Source organism: Marmota monax, unplaced genomic scaffold (genome assembly GCF_021218885.2).
Source record: "Marmota monax isolate L192 unplaced genomic scaffold, Marmota_monax_Labrador192_F-V1.1 WCK01_AAM20220418_F8-fsc00154, whole genome shotgun sequence".
Taxonomy (NCBI): domain Eukaryota; kingdom Metazoa; phylum Chordata; class Mammalia; order Rodentia; family Sciuridae; genus Marmota; species Marmota monax.
In genome coordinates, this window is record NW_026691933.1 from 3,811,590 (window position 1) to 3,829,840 (window position 18,251).

The 18,251-nt window shown below is 40.5% G+C and overlaps 1 protein-coding gene across 1 annotated transcript in view; it reads right to left on the bottom strand.

The window, feature by feature from the left end:
- The window catches only part of Tmem163 (transmembrane protein 163), a 216,491-nt gene that overhangs the window by 72,904 nt on the left and 125,336 nt on the right, over nt 1–18,251 (bottom strand). The window contains exons 3-4 of the mRNA XM_046459043.2: nt 6,033–6,076; nt 4,575–4,666 (exon numbers count right to left, since the gene is read on the bottom strand). Coding sequence (XP_046314999.1) covers nt 4,575–4,666; nt 6,033–6,076 — 136 coding nt within the window. The remainder of the gene's footprint in view (nt 1–4,574; nt 4,667–6,032; nt 6,077–18,251) is intronic.

Sequence of the window (18,251 nt, forward strand, 5' to 3'; positions counted from 1 at the left end):
GTACCTGTTTTACTGCTTGTATCTGCTCCCCAAATTGGAAACACTCCTGTTACCTTCCATTCCAGATGAAGCATCCAGCCAACTCCTGGCCTCACTCAAACCTCTGACCTTTTATGACCACCCTAACTCAGCCACACTCTCATCCTGAATCTATACCAATGAAACACCTACGAATTCTTGGCTTTTAACTTCTCATTCTCAGATTAGCATTCCTCTCCCACATACACCAACCATTCTTTTATTTATTTAATTTATTTAGTACCAGGAATTGAACCCAGGGACACTTATCCACTAAGCCACATCCTCAGTGCTCCCTTTCTAAATTTTTTTTTTTTTTTTATTTAGAGGCAGGGTCTCTCTAAATTGCCGGGGCCTTGCCATGTTCCTGAGGCTAACTTTGAACCTTCAATCTTCCTGCCTCAGCCTCCCAAGTCACTGGGATTACAGATGTATGTCACTACACTTGGCTCTACACCAACCATTCTTGACCTCATCAGAACTTCTAATCTATGATTACTGTTCATTAACCTTGTCATTCTCATCCCATCCCTCCTGGCCCAGTTTGGATATTCTGGTCTATTTGATGACTCCTTCCCTTGCACACCTACGTGACTCCATTGCTCTTCCATCTATCATACTCATGTTGAAAACTCAGACCTGATTCTCCATCTGTCCCATACCCATTATTCACAGAAAAGTGACTGAAAAAATTTGGAGCTTGAATAACTAGTCAATGGGATTATAAAATGGTGCAACTGCTGTGGAAAACAGAATGGAAGTTCCTCAAAAATTTTAAGATATGACTTCCATGTGATCCAGGAATCCCACTTCTGGATATATATACAAAAGAACTGAAAGCAAGTTCTCAAAGAGATATTTGCACACCCATTCATGTCAGTATTATTCCCAATAAACAAGAGGTGGAAGCAACATAAATACCTATCAGTGAACGAATGGATATACAAAATATGCTATATACATACAGTGGAATATTATTCAATCTTCAGAGAAAGAAATTGTATCACACAATGAAAGATGGATGAGCCTTGAAGACAGTGTACAAAGTAAAATAAGCTAGTCACAAAAATCAAAGACTTCATGACCCCTTTATGAGGCATCTAGCATTGTCAAACTCATAGAACCAGAAAGTGACCGCTGTTACCAGGAGCTGGAGTGAGAAAGAAATGCAGAAGTGTTCAATGGGCATAGAATTTCAGTTTTGCAAAATAAAATAGTTCTGGGTATCTGTTTCACAACAATGTGAATAAAATTAATACAACTGAACTGCACACTTAAAAATGGCAAAGGGGAAGGAGAGGAGGGGAGGGGCTATGGGGATAGGAAAGATGGTGGAATGAGATGGACATCATTACCCTAGGTACATGTATGACTGCACATATGGTATAAAGCTATATCATATACAACCAGAGAAAAGAAAAGTTGTGCTACAATGTGTATAATGACTCAAAAATGCATTCTGCTGTCATACATATCTAAAGAATAAATAAATAATGTTTTTTAAAATGTTAAAAATGGTTAAGAGGAAAATTTTATGCTTTTTTCATATTTTAATTTTTTATTTGTTCTAATTAATTATACATGACAGCAGAATGCATTTCGATTCATTGCACACAAATGGAGCAAAACTTTTCATTTATGTGGGTTTTTTAATGCAATAAAACAATTTTTAATGCAATAAAACAATTGGGGTTACCCTTCTGTGGTGGTATAGAAGTGGTATCTCTCTTCCTCTAGCATCAAACACCCCAGCACATGCACAGTCAGGATAGTCAACAGAAAGCAAGATCAAAAAAAGTTTCTATTCTCTTTGCGTTGGCAATTTCAAACTCATTCAGTGGCTTTGAGTCCAGTACAGAAAAAAAAGAAAGCTTAACCAAGGCCCACTTGGATATTTCCATTTCCATCTAATAATCTTCTCTAGCAACAACTTGAAAACAAATGTTTTTTTCTAGTTATGCTGCTCATAATTCATTCATGCTCATTAATATGCAAACATCAGTTTCTCAGCTAGCAGTGATTTCATGAATTTTTAACTTACATGAGATAAGCCAGAGATTAAAACTTTAAAGCCAACAATACAGAAGACTGTGAATATAATTTTAATCCCTAGATCAGAAATCTCCAAGTGCATTCATTGGCATCTTCTAATAAATAACCACCTAGGAATTATAAAAGCATCATCTCTGAGTTCTGCCTTTAGGGTAATAATATAGACTTTCTGCAATGGTATTTGTTTGGGGATCATTAAAAACAGTGAAACCAAAGATATTTCTTGTCATTAAACTTGATCTGGGCAAACCTTACAGAGAAACTGCCTCTTACAGAAAAGCTACAATAGCTGGGTATGATGGTACACACCTATAATCCAATTTACTCAGGAACCTGTGGCAGGAGGATTACAATTTTGTGAGACCCTGTCTCAAAAATAAAATTTAAAAGGGCTGGGGTATAGTTCAGAGATGAAACACTTCCTGGTGTAATCCTCAACACAGAGGGGGAAAAAGGAAAAAAATCTACAATAATTTATGGCTATAACCAATATACATGAAAATCATTTTGGCCAAAAGAAAATCAGAAAAAAAGGCAAATTAGAAAAGAGAAATTGGGACACTCTGAACCTAATTCCTTCTGGAACTGTAAATCAAATTCTTGATTAACTCTAAAATAAGAAAGAATAGGCAGAGAGAAGAGTTCTCTGCTTAAAATCCTTCTCATTTCTCCTATATATAGAAATAGAATGTAAGACACATAATTTTCAACACCTAGAAACCATATTTAAAAATAAACAGAAGAAAAAGTAGTTCTAATAGTTTAGTCCAATACATCTAAAGTATTCTGATACCAACATGTAATGCAATCAATATTTTCAACATTAATAAAACTTTCACATTCTTTTTTTCTTACTGTCTTGGGAATTTAGTAGGTATTTTACACTTACAACACATCTCAGTTTGGACAAGCCACAGATCAAGTGCTAAAATATTGCATTAGTGGCAAGAATATTGGATAGTGCAACTATAGAACCGAAGATTATATGTTCTTCTGACAAGACAGTGGCTAGCTCTTGAAATCCAAGCATTTCCCTAGATGTTGCTATGGAGACTTCTTTTACTGAATTTCTCAAATACCCACATAACAGATTGGGTAGAAGCATTAGCTGCTCCTTCAGATAGACCAGTGTTAATACAACTTTGATCATTTCAGAACCACTGCTTGTAATTTTACAAAATTAATTTGGTACTTACAATTGTTTTCTTTTTATTTCAGCCACAAATTAATGCACTTTTTAAAATTAACTTTCCCTAAAATGATCCATGATATCACAAACTCAATACTTAATATTTGTTAAAAGAACTAATACACATAAAAGTATTTAACACATAAAAGAAGTTTCTGTGTACTACCTAAAACCAACAATAAAGTAAACTAAAATTCATTAGTGAATTCATTATGGTGTCATCTTTGAATTTTCCATTAGGCAAATTCAATATCAAGTACATTACTGTCTGCATCTCCTGGCATCAAAGATACATCTCAACCTTTGAATGTTAAGAGTACAGCTTACCATCCCATTCAAGAGTACCTTCTAGAAACCAATAGAGTAGAGAAAAGGGATTGAGAGGAAGAGAAGAGGGCATGGTATGGGGAAGTACTGGGAATAAAATCTACTAAATTATGCCATGCCTATGTACAAATATACCATAATCAATCCCACTTTTACATATAATTATAGTTAATTAAGATTATAATAATAATAGAAGAGAGATCAGTTGAGGAGAGCAAGTAGATCAGAGGCAGGAAGGAGGGAAGGGAAAGGAAAGGTACTTGGAAATGAGATCCACCAAATTAGGTCATGTGCATGTACAAAAATGGCATAATGAATCCCATTGTTATGTATAATTATAATACAACAAAAAATTAATTTTAAAAAATACCTTTTCTCCAGGCACTATCATAAACCTCAGCAGGGAGGCATTTGCTCATTTGTGTTGAACCATTCAAAAGCTGCAGAGGCAGGGCAAAACTCTTGCCCCGATACACACACACGATCACACACATAAACACACAAAAATTAATATATTTATGTACACATATGTGTATGTATTCGTCACAATGCATAGAGAAGGAATTATTTCCTGCTTTTCCAGATGAGGGAATGCAGTATGGAGATAGCAAGTACTGATTCTCAAAACCCAAAATCTGACTCTGGGGGTTTGTGGGGTGTAGCTCGGTGGTAGAGTACTTGCCTAGCATGTGTGTGGTCCTGGGAAAGAAAAAGGAGGGGAAAGAGAGGGAGGGAGGAAGAGAGGGAGGGAGGGAAGAAGAAAGGAAGGAAGGACGGACAGACAAGCAAATAAATATTCACTCCAGACTGAAGAGCAGGGAACAGAGAATTAAACAGATACACCCCATTTTTTTAACCATCCCAGGAGAGACTTGTCACGTGGTTAAAATCACATCACGTGCCTTCAAAGGCAGTCTGGGGACCTTCTCATTGCATGCCCTCACTTGTAAGAGTTCTGAAATCTGCAAAAAGATAAGAATCCACTTACATGTACTCTCTATGAGCAGAGTGTACCGCAGCCGCGTTGCTGTAACGCCACAGGACAATCGCTGATGACAGGACATCCAGGATGGCGTCAAACTAGAAGAAAGAGACATGACTTTAGTGGTTTTCCAGAGTTAATGGGGCATGACTATGAAGACACAGGAGAACTGTGCTGTGATTCAGAATATCTGAATGAGTGACTTGAAGCACTGTTTTCTGGACGCTTTGATGCAGCCATTCAAGATCTTCATGGTAAAATCTGGGGAGACTGGAGCCTCAGTACCCAAGTGCTGACCTGGTAGCAGCATCAGAGCCCCTGTGTTATTGGTGGGATCTGCTGCCACAGCCCCTGACTCTTAGCACTCTGGAAATGTGGGACAGGGTACACTGTTCTAGAAGATGTGGCCCTGGTTTCCCCAAGGCCAGCAAGATAATTTCAGCATTTTCCTGCATATCCCAAGCCAACAATCTTGGGTAAGGATCCTTTTACTGGCTGTCAATGGAACTGCTTTACCTGGGTTCAGGGGTAAGGATAGGAGTCACCCAGAGGCTCCAGGAAGTACACCAACACTTCAATATTGCATACAAAATTCAGCACTTTGTTTGAATAAGAGAAATGCAGAGAGAGAGAAAAATGGATGGAAGGAGAGGGTGTTCAGGGGAAAGGGGAGGTCTTGCTAAAGTGAAGGAAGAAAGTGTGTGTGTATATATGTGGTGTGTGTGCAGTGATGCGCATTATTCTCGACAATCCACATCCTTCTTCAGATTCTAAAAAGAATCTGCATGCCCGCCAAACATTAAATTCTTAACAACAAAGGGCAGAAGTGGGTTTGGGAACATGCACACATACCCTCAGGTACAGGAAACCTTACCTCTATGCAGAAGGGATGTGAAATGAGCTCTTTTGTGAGTCATCACACCATGTCACACTGCTCATCCAGAAAACTACAAGCACTGACACTTGAAGGGGCATGGGGAATTGTCACCCAATGCTTCAACATAATAACCCTAACCCTGTAAAAAGAGACCTGCTTTCTCTGACCAACTTCCCTCAGGGGGCAGGCCGAGAATTCAGGCAGTCCTAGTTGGGATACAGACTGGCTTATCCCAACGTGAGAAGTATCAATCCTAACTCTCAGACAGCTCTGTCTACACCAGCAAATGCATCACTCCAGTACAGGCCAGGTCTGCACACAACCTGGAAGAGAGAAAAGGACTGAGATTCCTAAAACACCCTCTCAACTAACCACTTTGTTAAAAATGTGGTTCCCTCCCAACTGTGCTTGAGAAATATAGTCTCATTGCAGTTTAATTCTACTAAATTATAATTTTTATAGAAGCTGTTTCCATAAAAGGTGTGTTACCCATTCCAACCACCCTCTTATTTGAGGGCTTAGGGTGAGACTCATGAGCTTAAGAAAATCGTGCAAAATTTCATGAAAGTACATTTCAGATTACTTACTGCAAACCCAAAAGCAGAGGCGCTGTACCTCATAACGGAGACAGCTAAAAAGAAAGAAAATATTATTCAGAATATTTTAAAACCTCATGGACAATTTCTCTCACTTGTGTGTATATCAATACATTTGATATGGCCTTTTAAACAGTGAAAAAGCTCCAAGAGAATAAAATTAAAAACTAACTGTCCTTGTAAAAATCTGAGAATTTAAAAAAATTGAGAGTAAAAGATTTCCAAACTCTACCTGCAAGAACTTCCCTCCCCAGCATGTTCAGAAGCACCCAAGAGCCAACTTCAGGATAAGCATGCTTAAGTAGTTGTCAATCAAATGACTTCGGAGACTTTGAGAATTTAGAAAGTGGTGTTGGGGAACTGGAAAATATGCTAAACTTTCAAAGTGAAATTTCAACCATCCAAACTCCTCCCATAATAAGGTAATTATTATCTAGTAATCTACTGATATCTAATGTGCACATTATTGCTAACATATATTTTTTTTTTTTTTTTTTTTTTGCCCACTGGAGTTTAATAGATATCAACACAGCTGTTTAAAAAAAAAGTGACAAGTGATCTCAGATTAAACAATAGATGTCTGCAGTTACTTAAAACATTTTATCTATATTCAAAAATTAGAGGTACAAGTCAATTGGGTGGCACATTTGTCTAATTATTTGTGCTTTGTGCCAAAGCAAAGGCCACCTTTAAAAACTATCCTCAATTTGACTCAATAAAGGCAGATCATAAAACAAAAGCCATATTCAACAAGCAACGCCCACCCTTCAAGGAATGCAACCACCTCTGCGTCAGTAAATCTTGGAAGCAGCTGGATCCTGAGCCTAGGTATTGCAAGTGAGCACAGGTGGGAGGCAGGCACAGAGGTCAGCACCTATATGGACTTCCATTCACCCCAAATGTCCCTTTTTGGGGATCTATTTGCCATCCAATCCCCAAGAACAGACTCCAGAAAGTCAACTGCTTAAGCATTGTGCTGTGTGCCCCTGCTCCCAGCCACAAAGGGGTCAGCCGACCCAAAGTAGAGCAAACATACTCCATTTTCTGTGATTTAATGATTGCTATTATAAGACAGCCTTGTTGGTCAATTTATGTAGTTACAATTGAAGTTGTAAACACTGGAGCCTTCATCAACCCTTGTTTGCTATAAAAAGACTGAGGAGCAGAAAGACAAGCCTGGGAGACTTGTAATGGAGACTAAAATTAGGGTACCTAATGTTTTTTAGTCCTCCCTGCAACTCAGCCACACTCCAGGGCTTAAGCTATGAGTGGACAACGACCAACTAAACCCCTCACCTTTCTGTCTTTGTCAGGAACAGCTCCTGGTGTTCCTGCTATTGCTCTTACTAGTTCAGGGAGGGTCTAGAGCCAGCTGTGCAGTGCCTGGCTGTAGCTTTCTCAGCAATGCAGTACTACAAGACAGTAGTTGGGTGGTATAAAAGGCCACTGGACCTTCTCAAAGAGCATTAATTCCAGGACCCTGTCAACATGAGTATAAGAGGTAGCTGATCCCTGGCAGCACTGCCCTGAGCACGGGAGAAATGCCCTATGAAACTGGCTTACAGTAAGTGCTCAGTCATTGTTAACTAAACTGAACAAAATTTCATCATAGAAGTCATAGAGGGTATTTGGGTTTTCCCTTTATGATCTGTTTTTAGAACATCTCAGATGTGCTTTCCTGTCAGCACAACTGATAAGAAAGATCCTATTAAGATCTTGCACAGACATTATCTAAATGGGATTCAAAGAGAGGTGTCAGGCCAGAGCTCCCACTCTGTCTCCACTTATGCTCTCCAGCCTGGGCACCAAGGACAACACATAAATAAAACAGAGCTCCCCTCACCTATCATCACAGATCACCTGTTTTGTAAGTGGTAAGCCGTGATTTTAAAATATCTGTATCTGAGTAATTTGTTTACACTAGACATTTATATAGTAGTCCACAGATTTCAAAAAGGTGGACGCTTACATAATTATAGTGAAATATGTAAGAAACTCATTTCATAAATCAGAAATCAAAGGAGATGCCCCTAAACAGCCAACTCCTTGACTCTAGGGGAGCTCAATGTCCATGATTTTGAACACTCTAAATTATACTAGAGAGTCTTGCTGTGAGAATTATACCTGCCCAGTAGATGGATAACTGAAGCACAATGGAATATTAATATTCTTCTGTCCCCCGTGTACCATGGAAAATGCAAGAGTCCTTAACAGAGATGTATCATTTCCTTATAAATTGCCTCCATCTAATTTCCTTAATGACATGGAAAAGGAGAAATGCCAAAAAATTGCATGGGGAATCAAGAGTACACTGAAGGGCCCTTCACACAGCCTTGGCTCTGATGACTTCCCCGTGTGGCCAGGTCCCCAGGTTTGCTGCTAAATAACAGCAAATAGTCATTAGCACAGGACTCAAATGGAAGAGTTCAGATGGCCTTTGAAGAATTTATGAAGAGTATCAAGTAATAACTTCATTTTCTTTGGTCCATAATTCATCACAATATATCCTAATTCTGGGTTATAAGTAATCTCAACAGACAAACAAAGTCAGATGGATTTAAACAGTTCTGTTCTGTAAGACTGCAGGGTAATCCATGGGGCATTTTGTTTTTGTTGTTGTTGTTGTTGTTGGGGGACAGTGCTGGGGGCTCATATCCAGGGCCTCTTGTATGCTAGTTAAGTGCTGTACAACTGAACTATATCCCCACCCCCATGGGGTGCTGAGATATTTCCAGCTTCCCACATGCTACAAATGAGTTTCACCTGGGCCAGGACGATCACCCAAGACAGAGATGATGTGTTAGGGGCCCCTGGAGCTCCATGCACATATGACTGAGCATAGCCAAAAGCCACCATGGAGCCAACAAAGTTCAACATTGCCCATAAGGCAGGTGTTAGGTTCAACAGTGGACAACAGACATGGGACTTGTCAACCTTAAATAATTATGCTGCAAACTGGCAAGATCAACAAAGAGAAGGGAAACCAGGAAACAGTGAAGCAGAGTTCTCCCATAAAGCCTGTTCTTATCAAGATAGGGCCCACAGAGCCCACAGAAGTGATAATGATATCACCAAGGTCATCACTATATAGGTCCAGGTCCTGTTTAATACACCCTGCAGCTGCTCTGGAATGAAGCCCCTGATATCAGCAACCTATCTTTATCTGGATAGTACTATTGCCAGAATTCCTTAGAGGAATCTCCAAGAATGTTTTTGATATTCACAGTAGAACCTGTCTCCATGCCTCATAATTTTGACATGCACTTAGGCTAGTGACCACCAAGAGCCTACAAGGCATGCTATTACAGGTTGGGGAACCTCATTCAATTCCCCAGGGAGCTGTGGCCTGGGCTTCCTCCTCTGCAGCTTTGCCATTGTTAGGCTGGAGTTACAAAAATGTAAATGCATTCTTACCATGCATTGGGGTCCTTTCTCTTTCCTCCCTTTCCGCTTCTCACTTTGGTATCAGGGATTGAACCCAGGGGCACCAAATCCCCAGCCCTTATTATTTTTCATTTTGAGACAGGGCCTAACTCAGTTGCTGAGGCTGGCCTTGAACTTGCAATCCTCCTGCCTTGTCTCCCTAGCTGCTGGGATTACAGGCGTGTGTCACCATGCCCAGCCATCCCAGCTTTTCCTTTTTACTCAGAGTCTTTTAAATGTTCATAGTTATAATTTTTGGTGCCCTGCCCAACATCCAATCCTTCTCCTGGTGGAAGCATAGCAATTCTTATCTGGGTGTGGTGAGCCGTGTTTCTAGACCATTGCCGCCATTAGAAGATGGCGCCGGTTTCCATTGCGGATCTTGGTAAACAACTCCTTATTAGAAAGTATTGGCGCGCTGTCCCTCAATACCCTATGAGAAAACCCCACGTGGCAGCTTTGGATTGGACTTGAGTAAGCTTTATTAGGCTGTGTGTGGGGGCGTGAAGAGAGAGAGCGCTTGAGAGAAACCTAGAGTTAAGGCCTGAATAAACCGCTGAAAGAAGAATCCTGTGTCGTGTCTTCCTTGCTGGCGAGGGGGTCGCGACATCTGGGGACCTGCACCCGCCCTACTTGAAGTGATATGGATAGGACGACATTTTGCCCACTCTGGTATATCCCATTAACTTGTCCCATGTACAAAGTGAATGATTCAAAGCTGTCTGAATTTGATTTGAGGCAATAAGAATCTCTCCCAAGTTTGTCACAAAGTTTGGGAAGAGGATGACTAAGAGACAATTACACAGCTTATAAGACAAAACCAAGAGCCATAGGTGGTGAGTTTGACATAAATGGGTAAAGACTACCTCAGAATGAAACCAACACAGAGGAAAAGGAAATTAAAGATCAGAGACAGATCAAAGCCCCAAGGACATCAACTGAAAGACTCTGCAATCAGCCTTGTTGGAAATCTAACCCTCTATTCCTCAAATAGCCTCACTCAATAATTCCTCAAATACATCATCCAATGATTCATTTTCTTAAGCCAGTTGTTGAGTTTCTATGACTTGCAGCCAAATGAATCTTAATACAATACACTTTGACCTAGTAATCCTATGTCCAAGAATTTCTTTTAATGCCTAAAAAATGGAAAATGCTTATATACAAAATATTCACAGCAGTTTCATGTAATTTATAATAGCAAAATGATGAATGTGATAAAAATGTCCAGTAGTAGGGTAATGGTCATGTATGGTCCATTTAAAGAATGGGCTACACATAGCTATTTTAAAATATATAAAAAACTTAATGCTTATAGTGGCATATTCAGCAAAATAATGAAATTGAAATAAACAGACAGGTAGTATGTTGGGTTCCATAGTTCCAGGGTGCTATGGGAAATGATGGGTCTTTTGGGACAGGGAATTCTGGCTAGTGCAGGTGCAAACTGAGCAAGGAGTTCAGAAGAAGCTTTGCTGAAATTTAAGCAAAGACAAAGGAGGAAGGGAGTCAGCCATGTAGTTACCTAGAGAAAGAACCTTGCAGATAATGGAAAGACAATGCAAAGACCCTGAGATAGCCTTCATGGCCTCTGACTTGCCAGGTGCTCTAAGATGAAAGAGAACAGAAAGGCAGTTATGGGAGATTATTAGGATAAGATACAAAATGATGTGATATAACTAGCTCTACAACTGTGCCTTAAAAATGCACCGAAAACCAGGGGGCAGGAAATTCCCTCAAATGATAACAGTGGGTAATCTTAGATAGGAATGTTTGAATAGATGCTTTTCTTTTTTACTTTTTGTATTTTCCACATTTCCTATAGCCATCATATTTGACCATTTAAATTGGAAAAAAAAATAGTTTTATTTGCAGGAAAAAAAGTTATCCAACTCATAACAATACAACCCGAGGTCTAAAATAAAAATAGCAAAAATCAGAATTTTGATGTGCCTCCAGGAGTAGGTACACTGTGAGCTTCGTGAATGCTTCTGGCTGATGGGAAAGTACATTACCATACACATCTTCATCGCATCTAAGTTTCTAAAATCCATCTTCCTAGTCAAATGGCCTCCACAGTCAGGGAGCTAATGACCTGAACAGTTCAGGGGAGTGTGGTGGAGGGCCAGGCAAGCCAAGGTGTGGAACATAAGCAAAATGTCACTCCCAATCTGTGAGACCTCCTGCCTCCTAGGATTTCGCTTGTCCTACATTCTACTTTCATTTACACATCAGGGGGCAGGGGTTGAGGTAATAACAGCTATACTCCCAGAAGCACACAACAGACGTCTTAAATAAATATTTATACAGGTCTGGTTAAAAGACCAGATCTTTTTTTAACTAAGTCACACCAGGCCAAAAAGCACATTGGCTGGAAACTCAAATTCAAACAGAAAGACAGCTGGAAAATGAGGGGGACCCAGGCAACCCATTGTGAAGGCAAAACCAAATGCAAATCCCTCAGCTGAATAAGCAGCAGGCTTTAAAGGAGGGTCATGGAAGGTTGAAACAAAGAGCCCTGGAAATGCAGAGGGGAGTGTGCCAGCAAGAAAACCAAGGATCAATGGAGAGCCCCTTCAACAACATTAAACAAAGAATGCCAGTTCAATTGCTGGCTAGATTTACAGCAACAATGAGGACCCATCTGTCATTCTCTCCAAGTCAGGCAATAATTATCTTGAGCCTTAGCACTCTTTAGCAATGCCCCAGGCCCCATAACACCTCCAAGTTGTTAAATTATATGACCAGTAAAGCTCTGTTAATAAATCAATCCCACTTTAATTAGACCGCCTCTATCACTCAGATGCCTGGCAACCACCTCGCCAGCAGTCGTGGAACTGACCCAACTGGAGGCCAGCTTTCCCTCACCCACCTTCAGAGGCTCTTCTGGGCTGCAGAAGAGGAGGAACTAATAGTGGTCAAAAAAATGTATTTATCTATGTTCTAACTCACTTCAACAGAACTTCCAACAGCTTCCAGACTCTCTGTTCCACTCAAAATAAGATCATCAAGTACTACAAAAATTAGTGACAAGTTGTTGAATTCCATAAAGAGGGGAAAGTTTTTTAAAAAACAAATTAACAAAACTGATTAGTGCATGAAACCACTCATCTTCAGTTGCATCACAGTGACTTAACCTCTCATCTGTGTAGCCTAGAATTCTCAAAAGGGCTGTCTCAGGGTAAAATTCGGAAGTTGGCCCACACAGTATTATTAAAATATCAGAATTGGATAGAAATGTTTTTAAAACTAGAGACTTCACATTCAACAAAAACAAAATGTGAAAAACCTGAATTTTTACTTCTAAAACAACTGAGATCAACACACTGATCTGTCTCCCTGCAGTGCCAACATGGGGCTTGAGGGGGCATGAGCTCTCGGGTGTCTCCCTCTCCTGCAGCATAAAAGCCTATCTGCCATTGTGAATTGAGCTGCTGTAAACATTGATATGGTTGTGTCACTGTAGTATGCTGATTATAAGTCCTTTGGGTATATGCCAAGGAGTGGGATAACTGGGTCAAATGGTAATTCCATTCCATTCCATTCCATTCCATTTCTGAGAACTCTCCATACTGCTTTCCACAGTGATTATACCAATTTGCAGTTCCATCAGCAACGGTGAGTGAACTGTTTTCTCCAAACATTTATTATTACTTGTATTCTTGATAATTGCCATTCTGAAGCTATGGAACCCACCTAAATGTCCTTCAACAGATGAACAGATAAAGAAAATGTGGTATATATACACAATGGATTATTACTCAGCCATAGGAAGAATGAAATGATGGCATTTGCCAGTAAATGGATGGAACTGGAAACTATCATGTTAAATAAAATAAACCAATTCCCCAAAAAACCAAAGGTCAAATGTTCTCTCTAACATGTGGATGCTAATATACAATAAGTGGGGGAGGGGGAAGAATAGAAGTTCATTGGATTAGACAAAGGGAAATGAAGGGAAGAGGAGGAGGATGGGAATAAGAAAGTAGAACAAACTGGACATATATGAATATACGATCAGTGAAACTCCACATCATGTTCAACCACAAGACTAGGAAGTTACACTCCATGTATGTATAAAATGTCAAAATACACTCTACTGTCATGTGTATCTAAAAATAATAAATAATTTTTAAAAATCCAACCTGCCTCACAGTTTTTCCACAGCCTGGGCCTTGTGGTAGCTAGCTGACCCCACAGATTTGAATATGGAACCTCAGATGTAGCCCACAGCAACTGGAGAGAAAGAACATCAGTTTTATCTCTCTATCTGTAAGTTCCAGCAAAGCACCTACCAAACATTCACTGTGCTACATGAACAGCAGCCTCCAGTGTTTCTTCCCTCAGCAAATTACAAAAAGTGGTACCGTGGGCCAGTTTCTCAAAGCCAAAAACAGTCTTTGAGAGCACTGTTTTTACTAGACAACCCTGACAACCAATCATTAACCCCAAACAGGTTATCAGAACTCTCCACTTACCCTTGGGGCTCTGCTCATCTGTATACAGTCAAACCATGGGTGAGACTCCAGGTAGGCCAGGAGTCTCTCCTCTCACATAGTCAAAAACTGGTCTTATACAATAAAATGACCACATGGTCCCTTCCCAAGACCCATACATACAATAACCTGTGTAATCCCCAGAAAGAGTGACTCAAAGAGGTTACAAAATGCCTCTCGAGCTGCTGCTGTGGGAGCAAAGAGTATCATTTGGTAGCATCTGGAACTCTTTTCAGTGAAAGATTCTTTTGAACTCAAATTTCTAACAGGAAACCCAGCAAAATGTCTTACTTCTGCCCCAGCCCATTCTTGGCACACAGTCAGGTTACTTTTATACACATCATACTCCATGTGACAATGAGATTGCTTATGATGGACAGGACTCCCCTACTCTGTCCTCCTCCCCTCAGGCTATACCTACTCAACCACCGAGTCACATGGGCCTCCCTGATAACCTCCCCACCATTAGGTTTGGGCTTGGGCCCTCTTCCTGGAACAAACTTAACTAGGGCTCCACTGACCTGCCCCTCACTTCCTTCAGGGCTTCAAACCCATCCTGGCTGCCCTATTTAATAGTGAAAACTGCCCAGCGCTCCACTCAGCTGCCCCTTATTTTCTCCTCCATGTTTCTTAATCCAGAGCACATATGCTCTACCACATTATTCAATGTACTTATGTGTGAAAACCTGGTATATCATGTACCCACTCATCACCCCTTAGAAAGAAGCACTACAAAGGTATAAACTTTGAATTTTTGCTCCCTATCGCCTCCCACATGTCTAGATCTAGATCAATGCCTGAATGTTTGCAAAGCATTCAGTTTGGTTGATCAATTGCTTGCTTCCTTGATTAGAATAACATCTTTCCTCTTAGCTCCACCTTGCCAGGAAATGGTCTTCAAGGAGAAAGCACAGACCCAAACACCAAAAGACCCAGGTGTATTACCAAGCAATCATTTCCTAATCCAAAGGAGCAGAAGCTATCCTCTCTACAGACTCTCCTGTAAGGCAGTGGGGAGCCTTGAGGCATCTGCAAATACAAAGACCTACGGAAAGAGCAAGAACTGAGTAGTACAAGAGAACAAAATGGGAAAGAGAGGAACCCAGGACAATCTCCAGGGTAGACCAGAGAGCCCTGGCTCCCTCAATGCCCACCCCATGTTAGCTCTGCTCAGTTAGCATCACGTGGAAAGCACATGATCCCCATCCCACAGTGGGAATCAGCATCTCTGGAACACTGGCAGGATAGCTGCCACTTCCCAGGGAGAGTTCTGGAGTACAGAGTTCTCAACCCAGGGACCAAAAGCCAAGATTTCAGCTTTTAATGCTGAAATTACTTCAACACCACCACGCCCTTTCATTTTGCTTCTTGTACAGGCCAGAAAGAAAGAGGAGGAAGAGTCCTTGAAGCCAGTTACTCAATGAATGTTTATGGACTATCCTCAGTGGAGTAAATAACCCACCCTCATGGCTGCTACATTCATTCCAAAGAACTAGCAGCCGGAGTGAGGTCCTTGCTGAATGTCATTCCCACATTTCTTTTTGGTGTTTTGAGTTTGGGGGGTTTTGCAGTACTAGGGATGGAACCCAGGGCCTCATGCATGATAGGCAAGCTCTCTACCACTAAGCTACACCCCAGCCCCATATGTGCACATTTCTTTTTTGTTTGTTTGCATTTTCGGGATATCAGGGATTAAACTCAGGGGTACTCAGGCCACTGAGCCACATCCCCAGCCCTATTTTGTATTTTATTTAGAAACAGTTTCTCACTGAATTGCTTAGGGCCTCGCTTTTGCTGAGGCTGGCTTTGAACTTGTGATCCTCCTGCCTCAGCCTCCTGAGACACTAACTGGGATTACAGGCATGTGCCACTGCATCTGGCCATATTTGCACATTTCTAACACTTGCTCTTACACATAATTTTACACAACCCTGTGCTGTACTTTCCATGATGCCAGCACAGCTATCAAGCAAGTAGCCCAATGCCTGTGTGAGGGAGTCTGAGGGTATCCTCAGACTACACTCAGCCCTGTCTAGACCAGCATGAGTAGCAAGCCTAAGCTCCCCAATCATTCTTTCATTCAATAAATAAACACTAAATGAGTACCTACTACATGCCAAGCACTGTTGAATGAGAGGAGGATACAGCAGTTACTTCCCAACAATTTGATGAAACATACCTTTTTAAACTCTGTCTTTTCTTTAATTGCAGAATACTGCTATGTAATAGCATTCATTGGAGAGAGAAACAGAGATAAGAGGGAAATTTACAGAACAGAAGCTTCATATTTGATCGTCTCCAGCCTTTTGCTCTGGGTACCTGTGAGGCTGTTAGGAATTTGAAGATTCTAAGTAAGCTCTCTTCCTTAGTCTGTTATTTCCAACTTGGCTCAGCATCTCTTCTCTGGCACCCAAAACCCCTGCTCCTACTGCCTTCATCTTTCAAGGAGAAAGCAGACAGGACCAAACACCAAAAGACCCAGGTGTATTACCTTGTCTTCTCCCAACAGGCCTAAAGTCAAGGGTTGAAGCATATTCATCTTTAGCTCCAGAGCCAATAAAAGCACAAGTACATTGTTGGTGCTCAAGAAATGCTTATGATATTAAGATGGACAAGGCTTGAGAGATCTCTGAACATCAATAAAAATATCTAGTTGTTAACATAAAATGATGAATTCATGCCAGAACCTAAAGCTAATGCTATGGGCACTAGAACAATAGTGTGGATATTGTCACCAAGGTCATGCTCCCATACACCAAGGTCATCTTCCCTGGTCTGGTGCTTCTGGTACCATTCTGCACATTGAACCTCTTTGGCTGAAGGCTGCTAAGGGAACATTGAAGAACACAGCATATTGTGAGAAAAAGGAATATATTGAATTAGGCTTTAAAGACTTGGCTTAAAGAAATGGTGCTGAATAAATATTTACTCATTTGAGCTGAATCAAATCATTAGAAGATCATTAACATTACCACTCCGGGAATAAAAGTTAAACATAGTAGAATAAAGCCTTTTTTCTCTCTTCCTTCCTGCCATTCTCCTGAAAGAAAACCTACCAAAGTAAGACAGAGCATAGAAAACTAGGGAAAGAATACAGTCAATCCCCAAAGCCCTCATTTAGAAAAGATATCCACATTGGGGCTGGGGTTGTGGCTCAGCAGTAGAGCACTCACCTAGCATGAGTGGGGCCCTGGGTTCAATCCTCAGCATCAGATAAAAATAAATAATTGAATAAATAAAGGTATTGTGTCCAACTATAACTAAATTAAAAACAAACAAATAAAAAAGACATCCACTAACTAAAGTGTAGACTGTACTGGGGGAAGACGCTGAAAGCTGACAACATACCTCATTCAAATCTGAGGCATGACTCAGGTTTTCACAATTAGGTGGCACAGTAATTAAGAGACCAAACAATTACCCCCTCATGCCAATACCTAGTGTGGGAGTGAGCTACAGCATTTGCTCCTGAGCCCTTTCCCTTATTCCACATACTACACAGTGAAACCAAAGAGGTAACTGCCAGCCAGCCATGGGTACAAGAATCAGGCAGTTGGAATGTCAATGGCATTGTCAACAAGGGGAGCCAAGGCTTCCCTGTCAGCCAGGCGGTCTTTTGCTTAAAAGGCAGAAAGATGTTACCAAAGGCAGACAGATGGGGTGTAAAGTGCCCTGAGGAAAAAATACTCAAAGCTGCCTGCTGCTCCCTTCATGACCAGCTCTCCCTAAAGCCACAACGATTAGAACAGTGAGGTCCTGAAAAACTGGCAAACATAACTAGGGAACCAAAGAGAATGAAGAAGTGAATTCAGCAAGGCCCCCAGACACCAAGCCAATACACAAATACCAGTTATTTCTATATAGCCATGAACGTTAAGAAAGTGCAATTTTTAAAAGATACTATTTAAATATCATACAAATAAAATACTGAGGACTAAACTAATGAAACTAAAACAAAAATGCTCAAGACCTCACCTAGAAAAACAACACACTGGATGAAATGAGACTAAATGTAGGGACAGATACACCATGTTTATAGACTGGAAGACTCAATATTATCAATCAAAATCCAGCCAGTTTTCCTGGGAGAGAATAAGATATTTCTAAAGTTTACTTGGAAAGTAGAGAGTTAAGAATAACCATGATAATCCTAAACAACAACAAAAACTGGAAGATAGTCAAGATTTACTTATTTCAAAGCTATAGTAAAAAAAAAAAAGAAAGAAAGAAAAAGAAAAATGATACTGGTACAAGGATAAACAAAAAGACCATAGAACCCAAGATCCACACA